General features: G+C 39.2%; 1 protein-coding gene across 2 annotated transcripts in view; it reads left to right on the top strand.

The window, feature by feature from the left end:
- Window positions 1-24,851, top strand: part of ano2b (anoctamin 2b) — a 169,034-nt gene that overhangs the window by 124,465 nt on the left and 19,718 nt on the right. For both annotated transcript variants that reach the window (XM_061961336.2, XM_061961337.2), the window contains 5 exons: window positions 3,376-3,577; window positions 3,642-3,753; window positions 11,207-11,264; window positions 11,335-11,435; window positions 18,401-18,543. In XM_061961336.2, the coding sequence (XP_061817320.1) occupies window positions 3,376-3,577; window positions 3,642-3,753; window positions 11,207-11,264; window positions 11,335-11,435; window positions 18,401-18,543 (616 nt within the window). The remainder of the gene's footprint in view (window positions 1-3,375; window positions 3,578-3,641; window positions 3,754-11,206; window positions 11,265-11,334; window positions 11,436-18,400; window positions 18,544-24,851) is intronic.

The raw sequence follows: 24,851 nt of genomic DNA, 5'->3' as shown, positions 1-24,851 counted from the left end.
CTCTTTCTCTCTCCTTAGTTCCACATGTTGATCACACAAGTCCTCTTTCTCTCTCCTTAGTTCCACATGTTGATCACACAAGTCCTCTTTCTCTCTCCTTAGTTCCACATGTTGATCACACTAGTCCTCTTTCTCTCTCCTTAGTTCCACATGTTGATCACACAAGTCCTCTTTCTCTCTCCTTAGTTCCACATGTTGATCACACAAGTCCTCTTTCTCCCTCCTTAGTTCCACATGTTGATCACACAAGTCCTCTTTCTCTCTCCTTAGTTCCACATGTTGATCACACTAGTCCTCTTTCTCTCTCCTTAGTTCCACATGTTGATCACACAAGTCCTCTTTCTCTCTCCTTAGTTCCACATGTTGATCACACAAGTCCTCTTTCTCCCTCCTTAGTTCCACATGTTGATCACACGTCCTCTTTCTCTCTCCTTAGTTCCACATGTTGATCACACAAGTCCTCTTTCTCTCTCCTTAGTTCCACATGTTGATCACACTAGTCCTCTTTCTCTCTCCTTAGTTCCACATATTGATCACACAAGTCCTCTTTCTCTCTCCTTAGTTCCACATGTTGATCACACAAGTCCTCTTTCTCCCTCCTTAGTTCCACATGTTGATCACACAAGTCCTTTTCTCCCTCCTTAGTTCTACATGTTGATCACACAAGTCCTCTTTCTCTCTCCTTAGTTCCACATGTTGATCACACAAGTCCTCTTTCTCTCTCCTTAGTTCCACATGTTGATCAAACAAGTCCTCTTTCTCTCTCTTTAGTTCCACATGTTGATCACACAAGTCCTCTTTCTCCCTCCTTAGTTCCACATGTTGATCACACAAGTCCTCTTTCTCTCTCCTTAGTTCCACATGTTGAGCACACAAGTCCTCTTTCTCTCTCCTTAGTTCCACATGTTGAGCACACAAGTCCTCTTTCTCTCTCCTTAGTTCCACATGTTGATCACACAAGTCCTCTTTCTCCCTCCTTAGTGCCACATGTTGATCACACAAGTCCTCTTTCTCCCTCCTTAGTTCCACATGTTGATCACACAAGTCCTATTTCTCTCTCCTTAGTTCCACATGTTGATCACACAAGTCCTCTTTCTCTCTCCTTAGTTCCACATGTTGATCACACAAGTCCTCTTTCTCTCTCCTTAGTTCCACATGTTGATCACACAAGTTCTCTTTCTCTCTCCTTAGTTCAACATGTTGATCACACAAGTCCTCTTTCTCTCTCCTTAGTTCCACATGTTGATCACACAAGTCCTCTTTCTCCCTCCTTAGTTCCACATGTTGATCACACAAGACCTCTTTCTCTCTCCTTAGTTCCACATGTTGATCACACTAGTCCTCTTTCTCCCTCCTTAGTTCCACATGTTGATCACACTAGTCCTCTTTCTCTCTCCTTAGTTCCACATGTTGATCACACTAGTCCTCTTTCTCTCTCCTTAGTTCCACATGTTGATCACACTAGTCCTCTTTCTCTCTCCTTAGTTCCACATGTTGATCACACACGTCCTCTTTCTCTCTCCTTAGTTCCACATGTTGATCACACAAGTCCTCTTTCTCTCTCCATAGTTCCACATGTTGATCACACAAGTCCTCTTTCTCCCTCCTTAGTTCCACATGTTGATCACACAAGTCCTCTTTCTCTCTCCTTAGTTCCACATGTTGATCACACTAGTCCTCTTTCTCTCTCCTTAGTTCCACATGTTGATCACACAAGTCCTCTTTCTCTCTCCTTAGTTCCACATGTTGATCACACAAGTCCTCTTTCTCTCTCCTTAGTTCCACATGTTGATCACACTAGTCCTCTTTCTCTCTCCTTAGTTCCACATGTTGATCACACAAGTCCTCTTTCTCTCTCCTTAGTTCCACATGTTGATCACACTAGTCCTCTTTCTCTCTCCTTAGTTCCACATGCTGATCACACAAGTCCTCTTTCTCTCTCCTTAGTTCCACATGTTGATCACACAAGTCCTCTTTCTCCCTCCTTAGTTCCACATGTTGATCACACAAGTCCTCTTTCTCTCTCCTTAGTTCCACATGTTGATCACACTAGTCCTCTTTCTCTCTCCTTAGTTCCACATGTTGATCACACAAGTCCTCTTTCTCTCTCCTTAGTTCCACATGTTGATCACACAAGTCCTTTTTCTCCCTCCTTAGTTCCACATGTTGATCACACACGTCCTCTTTCTCTCTCCTTAGTTCCACATGTTGATCACACAAGTCCTCTTTCTCTCTCCTTAGTTCCACATGTTGATCACACTAGTCCTCTTTCTCTCTCCTTAGTTCCACATGTTGATCACACAAGTCCTCTTTCTCTCTCTTTAGTTCCACATGTTGATCACACAAGTCCTCTTTCTCCCTCCTTAGTTCCACATGTTGATCACACAAGTCCTCTTTCTCTCTCCTTAGTTCCACATGTTGATCACACAAGTCCTCTTTCACTCTCCTTAGTTCCACATGTTGATCACACAAGTCCTCTTTCTCTCTCCTTAGTTCCACATGTTGATCAAACAAGTCCTCTTTCTCTCTCTTTAGTTCCACATGTTGATCACACAAGTCCTCTTTCTCCCTCCTTAGTTCCACATGTTGATCACACAAGTCCTCTTTCTCTCTCCTTAGTTCCACATGTTGATCACACTAGTCCTCTTTCTCTCTCCTTAGTTCCACATGTTGATCACACAAGTCCTCTTTCTCTCTCCTTAGTTCCACATGTTGATCACACAAGTCCTCTTTCTCCCTCCTTAGTTCCACATGTTGATCACACAAGTCCTCTTTCTCTCTCCTTAGTTCCACATGTTGATCACACAAGTCCTCTTTCTCTCTCCTTAGTTCCATATGTTGATCACACAAGTCCTCTTTCTCTCTCCTTAGTTCCACATGTTGATCACACACGTCCTCTTTCTCTCTCCTTAGTTCCACATGTTGATCACACAAGTCCTCTTTCTCTCTCCTTAGTTCCACATGTTGATCACACTAGTCCTCTTTCTCCCTCCTTAGTTCCACATGTTGATCACACTAGTCCTCTTTCTCTCTCCTTAGTTCCACATGTTGATCACATAAGTCCTCTTTCTCCCTCCTTAGTTCCACATGTTGTTCACACAAGTCCTCTTTCTCTCTCCTTAGTTCCACATGTAGATAACACAAGTCCTCTTTCTCTCTCCTTAGTTCCACATGTTGATCACACTAGTCCTTTTTCTCTCTCCTTAGTTCCACATGTTGATCACACAAGTCCTCTTTCTCTCTCCTTAGTTCCACATGTTGATCACAGAAGTCCTCTTTCTCCCTCCTTAGTTCCACATGTTGATCACAGAAGTCCTCTTTCTCCCTCCTTAGTTCCACATGTTGATCACACAAGTCCTCTTTCTCCCTCCTTAGTTCGGCTTGACCTTCTCCGCAGTTTTCGGCGTCATCGTGTACCGCATCACCGTGTCGGCCCTGATGGCCATGAGTCCAGACCCGGAGACCAAGTCCAACGTGCGCGTGACGGTGACGGCCACCGCCGTCATCATCAACCTGGTGGTCATCCTGATCCTGGACGAGATCTACGGCGCGGTGGCGGTGTGGCTGACCGAGCTCGGTAGGCGAGACGCGCCGGAGCCTCCTGCCTGGACTTTGTGACACGTGGACTTCCTGCCTTGCAGAGATTCCTAAAACCGAGACCAACTTTGAGGAGCGTCTGGTCCTGAAGGCCTTCTTGCTGAAGTTCATGAACGCCTACGCGCCCATCTTCTACGTGGCGTTCTTCAAGGGGAGGTATGTGGTCATAGAGCAAGCACACTCAGTTGGCCCCGCCCACCTTGGCAAAACCTCCCTAACTCTTTACCAAACCTTTCTGCTGCAGAACTACTATTATAGTTGTGATCTTATTACCGTTTAATGATTCATAACCAGCAGCCCACCTTGGAAAAGTTTTTGGTCTATTGCAATTTTTAAGTTATCAACGTTGTATGTTATTAATATGTAATTAACGTGTTATCCATTAGCAGTCCCCAAGTACATCACAATTGCCACAAACGTTCTCCAATTGTTTGTGCTGCAATTTATTTTTTTGTATATTTAAATTGTTATAGTCTTTGGTATGACTCGGACAGGGTTTGAACTCACAACCTACCCATCTCAGGGCGGACACTCTAACCACTAGGCCACTGAGCAGGCCATTATTATTATTGTAACGTTTTATCGTTATTGCTGTATTTTTGTGTTCTTAAAGGGGAACATTATCACAATTTCAGAATGGTTTTATTTTTCGAAGTTTTTTTCAAAATTTTACCCATCACGCAATATCCCTAAAAAAAGCTTCAAAGTGCCTGATTTTAACCATCGTTATAAACACCCGTCCATTTTCCTGTGACGTCACATAGTGAAGCCAACACAAACAAACATGGCGGAAAGAACAGCAAGCTATATCGACATTAGCTCGGATTCAGACTCGGATTTCAGCGGCTTAAGCGATTCAACAGATTACGCATGTATTGAAACGGATGGTTGTAGTGTGGAGGCAGGTAGCGAAAACCAAATTGAAGAAGAAACTGAAGCTATTGAGCCATATCGGTTTGAACCGTATGCAAGCGAAACCGACGAAAACGACACGACAGCCAGCGACACGGGAGAAAGCGAGGACGAATTTGGCGATCGCCTTCTAACCAACGATTGGTATGTGTTTGTTTGGCATTAAAGGAAACTAACAACTATGAACTAGGTTTACAGCATATGAAATACATTTGGCAACAACATGCACTTTGAGAGTGCAGACAGCCCAGTTTTCATCAATGAATATATTCTGTAGACATACCCTCATCCGCGCTCTTTTCCTGAAAGCTGATCTGTCCAGTTTTGGAGTTGATGTCAGCAGGCCAGGGAAGCTAGGGTCGATATTCTTCTCTTGATCATCTTCGGTGGCATAAGGGACGGTGTGAGCCAAGACATCCAGGGGGTTTAGCTCGCTTGTCTGCGGGAACAAACTGCCGCCATTGCTTGCCGTGCTACCGAGGTCCTTTGTCCCTGAATTGCTCACACACTCCGGCAGATTCAATGGGGGTCTGGCGGCAGATTTCTTTGACTTTATGGTTGGAAATGCATCTGCTTTGAGTGTCGCAGGATATCCACACATTCTTGCCATCTCTGTCGTAGCATAGCTTTCGTCGGTAAAGTGTGCGGAACAAACGTCCAATTTCTTGCCACTTTGGCATCTTTGGGCCACTGGTGCAACTTGAATCCGTCCCTGTTGGTGTTGTTACACCCTCCGACAACACACCGACGAGGCATGATGTCTCCAAGGTACGGAAAACAGTCGAAAAAAACGGAAAATAACAGAGCTGATTTGACTCGGTGTTTGAGAAAATGGCGGATTGCTTCCCGATGTGACGCCACGTTGTGACGTCATTGCTCCGAGAGCGAATAATAGAAAGGCGTTTAATTCGCCGAAATTGACCCATTTAGAGTTCGGAAATCGGTTAAAAAAATATATGGTCTTTTTTCTGCAACATCAAAGTATATATTGACGCTTACATAGGTCTGCTGATAATGTTCCCCTTTAAGAACACATTTTGTTCTTAGGCCCACTTACGAAGTTTTTAAGGAGATTTTTGTATTCACCAATGTTTTCTTAGCTGGGATTTGTTCGTAGGTAAGAACAAAATCTACGAGTGCTCCTGAACACTATTAGGGTGGCCTATTTCTTCTTAAGTGTGGCAAGTTCCCTTATTTCTATTGTCTAATATTACATTCAAATCATATATCTATATCCATATCTATATCTATATATATATATATATATATATATATATATATATATATATATATATATATATATATATATATATATAGTATTTTTTTTGGAGTATAAGTCGCACTGGCCGAAAATGCATAACAAAGAAGGAAAAAAAAACATAAATAAGTCGCACTGGAGTATAAGTCGCATTTTTTGGGGAAATGTATTTGATAAAAGCCAACAGCAAGAATAGACATTTGAAAGACAATTTAAAATAAATGAAGAATAGTGAACAACAGGCTGAATAAGTGTACGTTATATGAGGCATAAATAAGCAACTGGTATGTTAACGTAACATATTATGGTAAGAGTCATTCAAATAACTATAACATATAGAACATGCTATACGTTTACCAAACAATCTGTCACTCCTAATCGCTAAATCCCATGAAATCTTATACGTCTAGTCTCTTACGTCAATGAGATCAATAATATTATTTGATATTTTACGCTAATGTGTTCATCATTTCACACATAAGTCGCTCCTGAGTATAAGTCGCACCCCCGGCCAAACTATGAAAAAAAACTGCGACTTATAGTCCAAAAAATACGGTATATAAATATATATGATATGCACATATTTCACCACCATGTAGACCTATTTGCCCGAAGTGACGAACATTTATTTGTCCGCTTCGGGGCTACTTCAGCAGTCCCCCCTTTCTTAAACTTACGTTTTGACGTTATGTATTTCCCCCGCGGGATAATACGAATTTCTCTTTTGTAATCTGTTTGTGTTTTCTCCGTGTGTTTGATGTTTGGCTTTTCCACCGGAATTGTGCCCTTATATGGGGAACTAAGGGTGTTTACCGATGCAAATTACGGAATTAAGGGTGTTCACATTTATATATTGGGGAAACAAGGGCGTGTTTATATGCAAATTATGATAGACACGCAGGCGCTAACCATTTGGCATTCAGCAACTTAAGAACAGCAGGTGGGAACAATTTGTCCGTTTAAGAACATGTCATGAATTTGAATGGACTCCTCTTAGGAAATCACTTGGGAAGAAAGATAAGAGGAAAAGTTAGGAACTTCTTGCTGAATGGGGCCCGTTGCTCCTAACCAACCTACTAACAATGTCCAAATCTCCCAAGCCTGTCCCCATTGTTTGTATTTGGTCTAACTATTACGGTTTTAAAGTTATCAACAATTTATTGTTTTATGTTAACATGTAATTAACGTGTTATTATCCGTTACTAGTCCTCAAATACGTCAAAATCTCCACCAATCATTTGTGCTGCATTTTTTTTGTATAACTATTATTTTTTTTAAGTTAACAAATTAGGATTATTACACCCCCCCACAAACATGTCCCAATAGTTTGTGCAACATTTGTGCTGCAATCATTTATTAACAGTTATGAACGTTTTATGCTGTTTGTTATTAACAAGTAATTGACGTGTTATTATGAGTCATTACCCCAACTATTTCATAATCTCCCTAAACTTCACCCAATTGTTTGTGCTGTCATTTTTTAATAGTCTATTATAGTTTTTCAGTTATTAACCAATAATGATTCATAACCCCTCCAAACCTAAGCCCTAAAGGTGTGGAGGTCAAGTATACATACCCAATGTGCTGACTACGGCATTTTGTGCTCATCACTCTGTGTGTTAATAAATGATAGCTTTCTGATTTTTATAAGAGGAAAAAAAATGAATCCCACTAACCCTAACCCACTTGCCTTGACTCACATATGAAGTTGAAGTGCCATCCCATTCCTAACCCATAGGGTTCAATATGACCTTTTGCAGCTATTACCGCTTCAACGCTTCCGGGAAGGCTGTCCACAAGGTTGCGGAGTTTCACACTCGGAGCGGAGTTTGGGCCCCTTCCTCTTCCAACATGACTGTGCACCAGTGCACAAAGCAAGGTCCATAAAGACATGGGTGACAGAGTCTGGTGTGGATGAACTTGACTGGCCTGCACAGAGTCCTGACCTGACCTCGATAGAACACCTTTGGGATGAATTAGAAGGTAGACTGAGAGCCAGGCCTTCTCCACCAACATCAGTGTGTGTCCTCACCAATGCAATTTTGGAAGAACGGTGGAAAATTCCTATAAACAGACTCCGCAACCTTGTGGACAGCCTTCCCAGAAGAGTTGAAGCTGTAATAGCTGCAAAAGGTCATATTGAACCCTATGGGTTAGGAATGGGATGGCACTTCAACTTCATATGTGAGTCAAGGCAGGTGGCCAAATACTTTTGGCAATATAGCGTATGTATTAGGCAGTGGCCTAGTGGTTAGAGTGTCCGCCCTGAGATGGGTAGGTTGTGAGTTCAAACCCCGGCCGAGTCATACCAAAGACTATAAAAATGGGAGCCATTACCTCCCTGCTTGGCACTCAGCATCAAAGCTTGGAATTGGGGGTTAAATCGCCAAAAATGATTCCCGGGCGCGGCCACCGCTGCTGCTCACTGCTCCCCTCACCTCCCAGGAGGTGATCAAGGGTGATGGGTCAAATGCAGAGAATAATTTCGCCACACCAAGTGTGTGTGTGACAATCATTGCTACTTTAACTTAACTTTATATGTATACAGGTATGTATTAGGCAGTGATGTGCAGTCAGGGGAGGCAGGTGAGGCCATCATGGAAAGAAAAAAAATGTAAAGAGAAAAAAAATTAATTAAATTGTTATATGTATCCAGTGATTATACTATACAGTTATTTTCCATTTAACTTCACCAGTTTTAGATTATTTTTATTCAAAATCGCTGAATTTTCACATTTGCCGTAAAAATACTGAGAAGAGACCGTGCGATGAACAGCAGCCAGTTGAGGCACGTCACTCAGTGCCTCACCATGGACGGACTCGGCTAACTGCTGGCCTGCTGTGCAGTGAGACCGTATTGCTATATGAATTATATTATACATTTCCATAGTTTAGTTAGCTGAGGTATATAATGTACAGTGTATTTTGTCAACAACTGTATGTGTGTAACGTATTTCTTGTGCTGAGCAATCATAAAACGGCTGCAAAAGACGCACTGGCTGAGGCTCCAGTAGCCCCGCCTCCTGCACCCCCGCCGTAGAATTGTTATATCAACTAAAGCCCACACTTAAACTTTCCACGTGCAAGATTGAATCTATTTAAAAAAGTTATTCCATAAGAAACCAAAAAGTGCAAAAACAATAATGTTGGTGTTGGAGGAGTTGTGAATGACTGCAGGGCCACAACATTAGGTACACCTGCAGACTGCAGGTGTACCTAATTCACAACTCCTCCAACATGAACATTATTGTTTTTGCACTTTTTGGCTTCTTATTAAATAACTTTTGTAACCTATTTTTATGGGCTTTCCTATTTGTGATGTTAAGTTCCTGTTATGCGCTGTTATACAGTATATGCCTTGAGCTCTTATTTTGAAGGCGCCAAGAGCGGAAGTGATGACATGTTGTAGTGGATCGGAGGTTTTTGAAAGAAGGTAAATAAAGTGGTCCTCGTGTAAACTGGAGCCTCCGTGTTTGTTATTTTGTAGTTTCATACAGTATAGGCCACATTTATAAACCCTCGGTTACATTTTTTAAATAGATTCAATCTTGCACGTGGAAAGTTTAAGTGAGGGCTTTAGTTGATATAACACACCCGTCAGGGGGTTCATTAATCCAGCACAACAGCGGCGAATGGACTTTATTTTTAAGTAAAGGTAAGACCATGATAACGTTTTTTTTTATTAAATGTGCTTTTTTGTGTGCTACAGTTTGTATGTGTAAAGTTAAAGTTAAGTTAAAGTAGCAATGATTGTCACACACACACTAGGTGTAATGAAATTTGTCCTCTGCATTTGACCCATCCCTTAATCACCCCCTGGGAGGTGAGGGGAGCAGTGGGCAGCAGCGGCGCCGCGCCCGGGAATAATTTTTGGTGATTTAACCCCCAATTCCAAGCCTTGATGCTGAGTGCCAAGCAGGGAAGAATGCTGGTATGAGCTTTTAAACATAACCCGTTAACTGCTGCCAATCAAATGGTGAATAAGATACTCTTTAGGGTTCATATGTTTGTAAATCTGACTGTGATGAAGTCAGTGCCTCACCAGCCATCAACCTCACCGCACGTCACTGGTATTAGGTATATGTATACAGGTATGTATTAGGTATATGTATACAGGTATGTATTAGGTATATGTATACAGGTTACACAACCTACATGAAGTTTTGCTGACGCTTTTTGAATGCATTTTTAAAGTGATTTAGAGATAGAACCAGAGGTGGGTAGTAACGCGCTACATTCACTCCGTTACATCTACTTGAGTAACTTTTGGGATAAATTGTACTTCTAAGAGTAGTTTTAATGCAACATACTTTTACTTTTACTTGAGTATATTTATAGAGAAGAAATGCTACTTTTACTCCGCTCCATTTATCTACATTCAGCTCGCTACTCGCTACTGATTTGTATCCATCTGTTAATGCACGCTTTCTTTGTTTTGGTGTGTCAGACAGACCTTCAAAGTCGCATGAATCCGTTTTACCAATCAAATGCAGTCACTGGTGACGTCTGACTCCGTTTCACCAATCAAACAGAGCCAGGCGGTCACATTATTAACAAGTTTAAGCTTACATGAACTCAACGTCAAATTTGAGGAAGCACATGGCGGTAAGTAACGTTAGTAGATATTTTGGCTGTCACCATAGGCTGATGTTAGCTTCCCAGCTATCAATCACTGTCAAATGTACATCGTGTGGGGACATTTATTAACGCACTGTAGCTTCATAGACAGACACACACACACACACACACGCATGCATACAAACACCAATCAGAAGTGCATAGTGTGTTCCCAGGTGCAGCCCACAACTATCAGTTTATGGTTTGCGTAAAGGCTAACTTGTTATTTTCCTTTGTAATCTCTGCCTACTGAGCCTATGGTGCTGTTAAGTTATTGTGGCTCAATTTGCCTTCATTTTTTTTTATGTTAATGTATTATTATTTAATATATATTATTGTTTTAGTTGCTTAAGAGATATTCTTGGCTCTGAATTTGCTCACTGCTATTTTTATGTTTTTGTGCATTATTTGTTGCCGTCATCATTAAACGAACAGGTTACTCATCAGTTACTCAGTACTTGAGTAGTTTTTTCACAACATACTTTTGACTTTTACTCAAGTAAATATTTGGGTGACTACTCCTTACTTTTACTTGAGTAATAAATCCCTAAAGTAACAGTACTCTTACTTGAGTACAATTTCTGGCTACTCTACCCACCTCTGGGTAGAACTGATTGCTAACATTAGCTGCATTGCTAGCCACCAAGAAGGAGACGATGTTTCCATGTTAGAATGCAACACATTTTTGTCTTCTTGTGTCTAATGATGATTGTGAACGATAGACAGAATTCCCCTTAAAGTGCTCAGAATGTGCTTTGACTTGACTTGGATCTGGGATGGAAGACTTTTACACCACATTGACTTCCTCCCTTTGTTTTGTAGGTTTGCAGGCCGACCTGGACGTTACGTGTACGTCTTTAACGACTACCGCATGGAGGAGGTGAGAAGGGGTGGTCATGTCCACTATGGAGACAACTGAACACAGGTGCTGAACAAGGTGTTTCCCACAGTGTGCACCTGGAGGCTGCCTCATCGAGCTGTGCATCCAGCTCAGTATCATCATGCTGGGCAAGCAGCTCATCCAGAACAACATCTTTGAGATCGGCATCCCGTAAGTGGAACACATTCCTCTTCTTTGCAAGAGGCTTTGGGTTTGATCTCTAATAAGCCAGCGCCATGTCCCGTGTATGCGTGCACTTGTTGCATCATCAGTGCAGGTGCTGATCAATCCTGAGGGCTGCTGGGACACTCAGTTTCTAATCTTCTTGTCTATTAGATGGAGCCTTTACCTTTGCCCAAAATATTGTCTGATTACAAGAACATTTGAAAGAGTGTATGAATAAGAAGACATAATGAACCTTTTTGAGCAGGAATGTGTGGACTTTGATTGATGTAACTAAATACCTCCACCAAGCCTTGTTTTTAAAATTCCGGGACCTATGGGGATCCCAAATACAGAAGAATGTGTACCAACAAGTAAGAAAAGTAGGTTTTTGCATAATAGGATCCCATACCTGCCAACTACTCCGGTTTTCCCGTAATTAGTACGGTTTTCATCAACCTATTCCGGGTTACGGTTGCAGTGATAAAAAAATACGGTTTTTCATTAATTTAAAATGCGCGAGGCTATTTATAGCACCGCTGCCAAGCACGAGGCACCTGTTGCCATTGTTTCCAAACGAGCGAACGATCATGGAATCAGCCGGAGAAACATCGCAAACGAGTCTTAAACCGAAAAGAAAACTGCAGTCATTCCGTAAAGAATATTCAAAAGCCTATCCGGGAATAATTATCCGTTCCAAAAAGGGTGAAAACTACGCGAATTGCACCTTGTGCAGACAAGATTTTTCGATCGGACACGGAGGAATTAGCGATGTAAAAGACCACGTTGGGACAAAAAAAACACAAGTCTAATGCCGTTGCTAGCGATACAAGTGGAAAACTTTCAACGTTTTTCGGATTTTAGCCACAAAAAGGTAATGACACCAATGTTATCTATTGGAATTGTTTAGTACTGTTATACTGTTAAAAGTGTTTATACTATTTATGCTTTCAAGTCCAAGTTGAAGAAATCTTGTTAAATGTTGACAGCATAACTACCAAAATACAGAAGTATGTCCTTAATATTTTTGCAGTGCTATTTCTGTTGAAAAGTTCAAATGATTACATTAGAGATGTGATGTGCCACTTTTCAAGTGTCTGATGGCTTAAATTAATTTTCATTAATTTTTCATATTTTGAATTCTTTTGAAAGGCTTACAAAAAATTTGAATTGTAATTCCATGCTATTGACAGGACTATTAATTTTAATGAAGTTAGCTTACCATGTTTACAGTATGATAATTGTGATAGAAATGTGAATTTTAGGCACAGAATATTTTATACAATTGAACAAGTCAGTAGATTATACAAGCTTGGACAGAAAGTTAATAATGACACCAATTATTTTTTTTATGGAATTGTTTAGTACTGTTTTACCATTTGTTTACTGTAAAAAGTGTTTATACTGTTTATACTTTCAATTAACAAATTGAAGTCTTGTGAAAGGTTGACAGGATAACTGGCATTAACTGTCAAAATAATTTCAAACTATTGAAGTTAGCTTACAGAATAAACATGTCAATCAACCCATATGATTTTTGCTGTAATATTTTTGTTTTGAAAAGTCACTGTGACTGATAGAAAAGTGATGGTTTTAGCAACATTTTAACCTGTCTGAATGCTAATAATCATTTTGCGTCGGGGGGCGAAGCCTGAACCCCCCACCAGGACTTTGTCCTGGACCTACCGGGGCCTGCGGCCCCTGGACCCTGGCTACTAGGTTTTTCTGATTTCAAAAGTTGGCAGGTATGGGATCCCAACTTAAGAGGTGTTTTGAAATGAGAATAAAGAAAAAGTCTCCAATCTTATTAAAAAAACATTTAGCTATGCTCATTTCTTCAGCTAACAAAAACACAAAAGAACAAAAAGTGAAATAAAGTGTGTTGAAACATGAATATAATTGACCTTGGTGTTTTTATAGGTGGGACATTATGGCGTCACATTAGTGCCAAAAATCCAAGCGCATAAAAACTGTTATCGCGCGCTGATTCTCCACTTCGTGGGCGCGCACGACACCCTTTTGCGCGCGCGTGGTGCCTTTTTGCGCGCGCGCGGTGCCTTTCTGTGCGCGCGCGGTGCCTTTTTGCGCGGTGCATTTCTGTGCGCGCGCGGTGCCTTTTTGCGCGATGCCTTTTTGCGCACGCGCGACGCCTTTCTGCGCGCTTTCTGTGTACTCCTGACATCTCTCCTCGCGCTGTCATGTTTCTTTTTGGCACTTTGGGGGCGGGTATGCTTAGACGGCCCCTCCTTTCTGATTGGCTCTGAGCATTTTTCATATACCATACCATACCATACCAACTTTATTTATAAAGCCCTTTTAAGACAAGCACAGTTGAAAAACAAAGGGCTGTACACCACAAAGAAACGGAGGTAAAGGACAGACTAAAAAATAACATTTAAAACAGAAATAAAAATACACATTTAAAAAGCAAATATAAATTACCCTAAGAACAGTTTTGTTAGATAAAAACAGTTTAAAAGTAAAGTTAAAAACAGTTCAAAAAGTTAAAAGCTAAAAACAGTTTAAAGTCTCATGCTGGGTTAAAAGCCAGTGAATAAAAATGGGTTTTAAGAAGGGTCTTAAAAATAGCCAAAGAAGGGGCCTGTCTCACATGGAGAGGGAGATCGTTCCAGAGTTTGGGACCCGCAACAGAGAAAGCTCTGTCCCCTCTGAGCTTGCGCTTTGTTTTGGGTACCTCCAGAATCAGCTGATCAGCTGACCTGAGGGACCTGGTGGGGGCATAGAGGTGGAGCAGCTCAGAGAGGTACGGTGGGGCAAGACCACGTAAGGATTTAAAAACGAGTAAGATCATTTTAAAATGGACTCTAAAAGACACAGGCAGCCAGTGGAGGGAGGCTAAAACAGGAGTAATGTGCTCTCTTTATAAAGGCATGGATTACTGTCTCTAACTGTTGCCTAGAAAGAAGGTTTTTAACCTTGGCCAGCTGACGTAAATAAAAAAAGCTGGCTTTCACCACTGTGCCAATCTGACGCTCCAATTTAAAATCACAGTCAATACGAAAGCCCAGGTTGGTGACCATGGGTTTAACGTGCAAAGCCAAAGGGCCAAAGTCAACAATATGACCAATCATTCTCCAGCGTAGCAACGTTGTAGCCATCTTACCTCGGACATCTAGCCTCAATCATTACATTGATGTCAATGGTACATGGACTAATTAAATTACCATAACTTGCTCGATTTTCGACCAATTTACAAACGGTTTGCCTTGTTACAAATCTTATTACATGTAGATATGACATAGGATGCTGTACCTGTTGAAATTACCTCTTTCGCTTAAAAAAAAAAAAAAAGACTTAATTGTGCAACATAGTTGTGTAGGGTCAGTGTTAGTCAGTTCTCTTATTATTTTAAACTGTTTCAGAATACATTATTTAAAGCTATTTTTAACATTTTAAAAACAAAATTCAAAGATTATTTCATTAATTTTATGGCTGAATCAAAAGAAATTCCATAAATTAGAAAACAAATGTTCAAGAAGAAGTGAAAATATAAAATAATGTTATGGTTGGATGTTATTGCTGGTGGACCAGTTCTGGCTGAAAGATGTGATTATGGTGTTTGTTGTCTTATTATTTATTTGGGTCACATTTTGTATTACGTTTATGTGCTATGAAATAACCTTCATCAGCGCGCGACATGTTTTTATCCACTTCTTCCTCCGTAAATCTTGAAACATATTGACGATGACCCGCCCTGCTATACTTCTGATTGGCTCTTAGCATTTTTCAGCATTATTCGCCTGACCAATCAGAAAGAAGGGGCCGTCTAAGCATACCCGCCCCCAAAGTGCCAAAAAGAAACATGACAGCGCGAGGAGAGATGCCAGGAGTACACAGAGAGCGCGCAGAAAGGCACCGCGCGCGCGCAAAAAGGCACCGCGCGCGCACAGAAAGGCACCGCGCGCGCGCAAAAAGGCACCACGCGCGCGCAAAAGGGTGTGGCGCGTGCGCACGAAGTGGAGAATCAGCGCGCGATAACAGTTTTTATGCGCTCGGATTTTTGGCACTAATGTTGGATCCACTATGGACTGGACTCTCACAATATTATGTCAGACCCACTCGACATCCATTGCTTTCGGTCTCCCCTAGAGGGGGGGGGGGTTACCCACATATGCGGTCCTCTCCAAGGTTTCTCATAGTCATTCACATCGACGTCCCACTGGGGTGAGTTTTTCCTTGCCCTTATGTGGGCTTTGTACCGAGGATGTCGTTGTGGCTTGTGCAGCCCTTTGAGACACTTGTGATTTAGGGCTATATAAATAAAGATTGATTGATTAATGTGACGCCATAGGACATACACTCAAAGAGGGCTACACTGCAAAAAGTCAGTGTTCAAAAACAAGAAAAAATACAAAAATGAGGGGTATTTTACTTGAACTAAGCAAAATGATCTGCCAATAGAACAAGAAAATTGGTCTTGTCAAGACTTTCCAAAACAAGTAAAATTAGCTAACCTTAATGAACCCAAAAATAGCTTAAAATAAGTATATTCTCACTAATAACAAGTGCACATTTCTTGGTAGAAAAAAAAGAGACCTTTTTGCTCAATATGTTGAAAAATATTCTTAAATGAAGTAAATGCTAGTGGCATTATCTTAACATAATGATATGCGCTCGCCATTACATTTCTTGAAACCAGCAAACTTATACTAAATACTAATTTATTGATCTTAATTGAAAGGCAACAAGGCGACCGCTTGTTACTCTCGGGGTCTCCTAGCCACTCAGGCAAATCATATGGTCAAAAAATGCATTTTTCCATGGATAACATGACATCATCGCGCCAAGTGTGTGCTTTTTCAGTCAATTATTGCGCATATGTACATATATACATTTTTTTTATTGTAATTTTGAAGAATTTATCTGAATGTGCATGAACTATTTCTGTTCAAAACAGTTTGAAATGTGAAATGTTTAAATATTAACTGTCAGTTTACTGTACTGTGCCAACTGCACTACTATACGAGTACGTGTTTTCTATTGTTTCATTGAAAATAAAACAGCAAAGTCCATTTGGCTGTCATCTGTTTTAATTATGAGACACAATTGTGTCAAAGTCATGATTTTTTTTCATGCTTGAAATAAGAAATGATGACTTTAAAAAAGTAGTTTTATACTTGTGAGTGTTGATGACACAGCTTTGCAACACTTGATATTCTAGTTTCAAGCATGTTTTACTCGATATAGCCAGAGGTGGGTAGTAACGCGCTACATTTACTCCGTTACATCTACTTGAGTAACTTTTGGGATAAATTGTACTTCTAAGAGTAGTTTTAATGCAACTTACTTTTACTTTTACTTGAGTATATTTATAGAGAAGAAACGCTACTTTTACTCCGCTACTTTTATCTACATTCAGCTCGCTACTCGCTACTAATTTTTATCGATCTGTTAATGCACGCTTTCTTTGTTTTGGTCTGTCAGACAGACCTTCAAAGTGCCTGCCTTACTGGTGACGTTTCACTCCGTTCCACCAATCAGATGCAGTCACTGGTGACGTTGGACCAATCAAACAGAGCCAGGCGGTCACATGACCTGACTTAAACAAGTTGAAAAACTTATTGGGGTGTTACCATTTAGTGGTCAATTGTACGGAATATGTACTGTACTGTGCAATCTACTAATACAAGTTTCAATCAATCAATCAAAAGTGTGAAGGAAAAAAGACCCTTTTTTATTTCAACCGTACATCCCGTCACAAGCCTAAAGACTGACTGTACAGTTCCTGTCTTCACAATAAAAGTGCCGCTCCATCGCGCCTGCGCTTTCAAAATAAGAGTCTCCGAAAGCCAGCGCAAACAAGCTAGCAAGCTACGGAATTTGCCGCCAATGTATTTCTTTTAAAGTGTGTGAAAACGAATATGGAAGCTGGACATATAAGATGCCAAAAACCAACCACTTTCATGTGGTATTAGACAGAAAGGAGGAACTTTTTTTCTCCTGCATTTGAAAACGTGGACGTTAAGCACTGCTGTCTGATTACAATCAATGCAAGTCATCAGAATCAGGTAATACACCAACTTATATTCTTGTCAACATGAAAGAAAGGAATCTATATGTGTTAAACATGCATGTATATTCATTAAAACACCTTTAACATGTAAACAAAAACGGCAAAATAAATAAATATAAATGAAGGGAATAAGCGGTAGAAAATGGATGGATGGATGGATATACTGTATATATCAATGTATGTGTATATATGTGTATGTATATATATATATATATATATATATATATATATATATATGTGTGTGTATGTTACTCATCAGTTACTCAGTACTTGAGTAGTTTTTTCACAACATACTTTTTACTTTTACTCAAGTAAATATTTGGGTGACTACTCCTTACTTTTACTTGAGTAATAAATCTCTAAAGTAACAGTACTCTTACTTGAGTACAATTTCTGGCTACTCTACCCACCTCTGGATATAGCTCATAAAATCTCAGCAACAAGCTGTAATATCTTACTAAGATCATTTAGGACCAAAACACTTAAAACAAGTAAAATCTGCTTAGTGAGAAGAATTATCTTATCAGACAGAAAATAAGCAAATATCAGCCTTATTTGAGATATTTCATCTTACTTAGGTTTCAGTTTTTGCAGTGTAGGGCTCTCCTCTCAATCACAGTCCATATGGTTATGGTTTAATTGATTTCAAACATGCCAAACAGATGGGCGAAAATGTTACTCTAGGTTTATCAAATTTGGATGTATTTTTGTTGCAAAATGTGATTGAAATCCCTTTTTGCACCCGTGCCACAGGTTGTCTATTTTTAGTCCCATTTGTGAGTACATGTGTGGCACTGTAATTAACTTGCAACTTACAGCACAACAATTAGCTGAGAGACAGCTCTTATCCTAAGAAACTCCTATCGTTTGCCAACATCTGGTACCTAATGTTTGTTTATTGAGTCTATATTTGAGGTGTCTATGGCCTTCATTCCCACAGGAAGCTGAAGAAGTTGGTGCGCACGCTGAAGGACAAGGGAGGAGCTGAGAAGGAGGCGGAGGAGGAGAGGCCGCCACAACAGTGGAACCTGGATTACGCCCTGGCCCCCTTCGAGGGCCTCACGCCTGAATACATGGAGATGAGTGAGTTGGCAAACAAACACATGGTACACCTACAACGTCCACTTCCTGTCCAAGCGCGATGCCTTCTGGGTAATGTCATATATAATAAACACCTTTTGTAAACATTTAACAACACACCCTGTCTAGTACACAAGTGTTTAGTCAACATTTATTTAAGGTCATTAAAACATGTTTTTATTTGCAATGCTGACCGAGCAAAGAGGCAGCATTTACATGTTAGAGATGTTGAAGTGTGATGATAATCTCTCTTCGTCTGCCATTTAGCAAAGACAATTAGCGCTATAAATCGCTCTCAACAGTTCACAAATGCTCTTAACGTGCGGGGGTGAATGTTGGAACATAAATGAATGTTGAAGATGTTATATCGTTACAAAAAGTATCGCGATTCATTCTAAATTTTGTAATTTTTTTTCTACACCCTTAATTATCTTTGTTGAATTTAAACCGATTCATCGTTTTCAGAAATCAATAATAATAAAAAAAAAGATTGTTTGGTTTTTTTAAATCGATTTTTTTTTAATCGATTAAGGAATGTTGCCTGCTCAGTGGCCTAGTGGTTAGAGTGTCCGCCCTGAGACGGGTAGGTTGTGAGTTCAAACCCCGGCCGAGTCATACCAAAGACTATAAAAATGGGAGCCATTACCTCCCTGCTTGGCACTCAGCATCAAGGCTTGGAATTGGGGGTTAAATGACCAAAAAGGATTCCCGGGCGTGGCCACCGCTGCTGCCCACTGCTCCCCTCACCTCCCAGGGGGTGATCAAGGGTGATAGGTCAAATGCAGAGAATAATTTCGCCACACCTAGTGTGTGTGTGACTATCATTGCTACTTTTAACTTCAAATAAGTATTGCGATTCATTCTAAAAAAAAAAATTTTTGACAAACTTAATTATTTTTGTTGATCGATCATAGTTTAAAAAAAAAAATGTAATATTTAAAAATATATTTCTTAGTAATTATTACTGTCATTCTTAAAAACTCTTTTATTTTACACCCTAAATTATTTTTGTTGATTTTAATCTATTCATAATTTTCAAAAATCAATTAAGAGAAATAATTCATGTTCTTTTTTTTTGTGTGATAAAAATCAGTTTTTAAAAATATTTTAAAAATGTATTTATTCCTACAATGATGTGTAATTATTATTTTTTTTTAAATTGACTTATAATCTTCATAAAATCGATTTAAAAAAAAAAAATATATATATTTTTTAAATCATTTAAAAAAAAAAAAAATTATTTTTTAAAATTGACTTATAATCTTCATAAAATCGATTTAAAAAAAATATATCTTTTTTTTTTAATCGATTTTATGAAGATTATAAGTCAATTTAAAAAATAATAATAATAATTACATATCATTGTAGGAATAAATACATTTTTAAAATATTTTTAAAAACTGATTTTTATCACACAAATAATATATATATTTTTTAAGTGTTAAAAAAAAAAAATGAAAATCCGTTTTTAAAAATAGTTTTTTAGGCCATCTCCACGCATCAAGAAGGAGTTAATCTAAACATTAATCTGTTTAAAAAAATTCTCATTATAAATATTATACCAACAAATACATTGTGAGAATTAGTTTGAATCGAGAATTGTGTTGAATCGAGGACCAATTCTGAATCAAATCATCACCCCAGGAATGGGATCGAATCGTTAGGTGCCCGAAGATTCACACCCTTACTATTATTAGCCGAGGATGACGTTGTGGCTTGTGCAGCCCTTTGAGACACTCGTGATTTAGGTCTATATAAATAAACTTAGATTGATTAGTTGTAAATAAATGAAAAAGTACAGTACATGAACAATGTTCTCAGAGTATGTCCTTTTACTGCCAACTAGTGTCTACTTTGAAGTAAAACATCAACATTGTATTTGTTTTCCAATGTTTCTGACAATCCTCTGCTTTTTGGGCTACACTTAAAACATTGATAACTCATTCATTAAATGACAAGTTCAATGTTTTTGGGGAAAAAAATATGATTTGGTTGTTTTCGGCCCCAACAATCACAAAAATAGCTTGTAAAATCCTGGAGGGACTGAAAAGTGCTTTCCAAAGATCCTGTATATGTAACAGATGTAGGGCTGCAGCTAACGATTATTTTTCTATCGATTAATCTATAGATTATTTTTTCGATTAATCGGTTAATCTATAGATTATTTTTTTTTCGATTAATCTATAGATTATTTTATTTTTTAATTTAAAATGAAGAGGAAAAAATAAATGTAGGCCAGTTTTTTCAAAAGGCATGGCTTTTATTTACAAAAAAAAAAGTATGGCCACTCAGTCAACATTGACAACAACATGACAAAATATTCTGTAACAATGTAAACATTTAAAACTTTTAACATTTAACAAAATTAAAAGTAGCTTATTTGCTTTTTAATGTGCAAATATAAAAGTAAACATCCAGTGCAAATCTTAATATTCTGGAATAGTATAAGCATTTCAAAAGTAAAAGTATTGCTTATTTTGCTTTAAAATGTGCAAAAATAAAGATAAACATCCAATACAAAAAAGTGCAAAACGGAAATATTCTGTAACAAGTGTAAACATTTCAACAAAAGTAAAAGTATTGCTTATTTGCTAAAATGTGCAAAAATAAAGCTAAACATCCAATACAAAAAAGTGTACAGTGTAAACATTTCAACAAAAGTAAAAGTATTGCTTATTTTGCTTAATAACACAACAATGATAGTATGATTAAAGTGAAAGTTAATTGTTGGTTTGTACATAGTATATGTAACTGTTAATGTTGTAAAAGGTATTTGCACAACTAATTAACGTTAGCGTTTGTGACACGTCTTGTGCCGTGGGGTTCTTTCAGGACCGACAGACTGAACGCCAGACGGCTTTGCCAGGTTTACAATCTTTTAATTTTACACAAAGTATTTTCTCTTCCAACTGCGCGGATCGCGCACCTGGGCACGATTGCGGCGTCGCTCCCGGCGCGCCCCGCCTCGCCGCTCGCTCGCCGCCGCCGCCTCTCCACAGCGTTAAAGAGGAGCGCGTCTTTGTAAACACTGAACAGGCACGCCAAACGCGCCTCTCAGAGCGAAACGGTGCTTTAGTTTATGAATTTACAACGCAGATACAAATGACACATTCATGTTTTTGTGTAATAATGACAACGTATACGCACGCGGACGATTGACTTGTTGATGGTGATGGCAAGAACGCTGTCGGGGGTTTTCTTTTCAAATGTTCGTTCATAGCCGTTGTGCTGCTATGATAGGCCATTTCCGCTCGACACAGTGTGCATACAACAACATTATTAGGCCGTTTATTGAAATACTCCCACACTTTTGACGACTTTTGGCGTGCTTTTTTCCCCTCGCTCGCATCGTCTGCTTTGCGCTCCGCCATGACAATAAAGTAGAGTGACGTAAATATGCGACACGCCGACGCACAAAAACGGCGTCGACGTATTTACGTAACCGATGACGTCGACGCGTCGTTTCAGCCTTAAACAGATGCACTGTAGTGTGTACTACTGACATCATATCTGTTATCTACTTGGTGAATGGATATTTTTGTGCTTATTTGATGTATGTATTTTTCATGAGACTATTAATGTGATATATTGATCCTCACACATGACACTCCTCACATGCAAAGCAAGTGTCAAGTAATAGCAATATTTTATTGTTCACTTCACAATGGGTTTTTTCAGGGCCGATACCAATTATTAGTAGTCAAGGAGGTCCATAACAGATATTAATTAGCAGTAAAAGTTATTTAAAGATCAATCATTACTTTTTAGGAAAGGTGGGACCAGTAGTGACATAAAGTTTGATGTTGTGTTTCATTTATCATCAAACACCTTTATTAAGAGGAGCAGCAACATTCTGTTTCACAATATGGAACATCTCCTGGGGAAATTGGTCAAAATATGACCTTTGTCTACATCACAATAACTCATCTACTCCAGTTTATACACTTTTAGAACACTTTATACATTTAATACATTGTAAGGTTTCTGAATATTGTCAACATTTACATAAAACAATTCTGGGCTCCTTCACGTAGATCAGTGGTCCCCAACCACCGGACCGGTTTCATTTTTATTTTATTTTTATTTTTTTTAATTTCTTGTGCGGCCCGGTACCGGTCCGTGGATTGATTGGTACCGGGCCGCACAAGAAAAAAATACAAATACATTTTTTTACTTTTTTTTTTTTATTAAATCAACATAAAAAACACAATATATACATTATATATCAATATAGATCAATACAGTCCGTAAGCACACATGATTGTATTTCTTTATGACAATAAAAAATAAAAATACCATACCCCCCCCCTTTCCCCCCTGGTCTGTGGGACAAATTTTCAAGTGTTGACCGGTCCGAAGCTACAAAAAGGTTGGGGACCACTGACGTAGATGATATATTTTTCAAAATGGCTGACATCATTTCTTTCAGAAAGTATGAGAATGTGTGAGCTGCTGCCTGCTCTTCTTTACTTATATAACCATCTCATATTTATCAAGATATTTACACAAAGTTGGGATTTTTATCTGTTCTGTGGTCTTCATGTGCGTCCATCTCTGTGGCGTTATTTGATTGAATGACGGAACATGAAAGCGGTGGCGCTCCTTTCATGAGCCTACACTTTGACTGTTGCGGACGGAGGCTCGTTGAGCGACTCCATCGTTGCGGTAGCCAAAACAAACATAACGCAACCGTGAAGAAGCTGGGAAAGAAGGACAAAAACTGGATTTCCTGGCCAAAAAACGGGTGTTTTGACAGGTAAGCAGAAGAGACGAGAGAAAGGGGCGGGGCAAAAGGACTTTACTAATTATTATTGTTAAATGCAAAATATTGTGATCATATGTGCGTATATTGCTGATGTAGTTGTGTTGTGATCATATGTGCGTATATTGCTGATGTAGTTGTGTTGTGATCATATTTGCGTATATTGCTGATGTAGTTGTGTTGTGATCATATGTGCGTATATTGCTGATGTAGTTGTGTTGTGATCATATTTGCGTATATTGCTGATGTAGTTGTGTTGTGATCATATGTGCGTATATTGCTGATGTAGTTGTGTTGTGATCATATGTGCGTATATTGCTGATGTAGTTGTGTTGTGATCATATGTGCGTATATTGCTGATGTAGTTGTGTTGTGATCATAAGTGCGTATATTGCTGATGTAGTTGTGTTGTGATCATAAGTGCGTATATTGCTGATGTAGTTGTGTTGTGATCATATGTGCGTATATTGCTGATGTAGTTGTGTTGTGATCATATGTGCGTATATTGCTGATGTAGTTGTGTTGTGATCATATGTGCGTATATCGCTGATGTAGTTGTGTTGTGATCATATGTGCGTATATCGCTGATGTAGTTGTGTTGTGATCAAATGTGCGTATATCGCTGATGTAGTTGTGTTGTGATCATATGTGCGTATATTGCTGATGTAGTTGTGTTGTGATCATATGTGCGTATATTGCTGATGTAGTTGTGTTGTGATCATATGTGCGTATATTGCTGATGTAGTTGTGTTGTGATCATATGTGCGTATATTGCTGATGTAGTTGTGTTGTGATCATATGTGCGTATATTGCTGATGTAGTTGTGTTGTGATCATATGTGCGTATATGACCTCCAAAGTTATGGTACTCCCGTATACTAAAGTAATGTCCGATCATTACCTTATAAAATTCGAAGTTCTGACTCATTGTCAACAAACTAATAATAATAATAACTGCTATAGCAGCCGCAACATTAATGCCGCCACAACGATGACTCTTGCTGACCTACTGCCTTCGGTAATGGCACCATTCCCAAATTATGTCGGCTCTGTTGATAACCTCACTAACAACTTTGACAATGCCCTGCGCAAAACCATTGATAGTATAGCACCGCTAAAACAAAAAAGGGCCCCTAAAAGGCGCACCCCATGGTTTACAGAGGAAACCAGAGCTCATAAATTATCATGTAGAAAGTTGGAACGCAAATGGCGCGCGACCAAGCTTGAGGTTTTCCATCAAGCATGGAGTGATAGTTTAATATCGTATAAACGCATGCTTACCTTAGCTAAAGCTAAATATTACTTAAATCTCATCCGCCTCAACAAAAACGACCCTAAATTTTTGTTTAGTACAGTAGCATCGCTAACCCAACAAGGGACTCCTCCCAATAGCTCCACCCACTCGGCAGATGACTTTATGAATTTCTTTAATAAGAAAATTGAACTCATTAGAAAGGAGATTAAAGACAACGCATCCCAGCTACAACTGGGTTCTATGAACACAGATACAACTGTATCTACGACGGATACTGCAATACAAAATAGTCTCT

Source organism: Nerophis lumbriciformis, linkage group LG05 (assembly GCF_033978685.3).
Source record: "Nerophis lumbriciformis linkage group LG05, RoL_Nlum_v2.1, whole genome shotgun sequence".
Classification (NCBI taxonomy): Eukaryota; Metazoa; Chordata; class Actinopteri; order Syngnathiformes; family Syngnathidae; genus Nerophis; species Nerophis lumbriciformis.
This window is presented reverse-complemented; position numbering and strand designations above follow the sequence as displayed.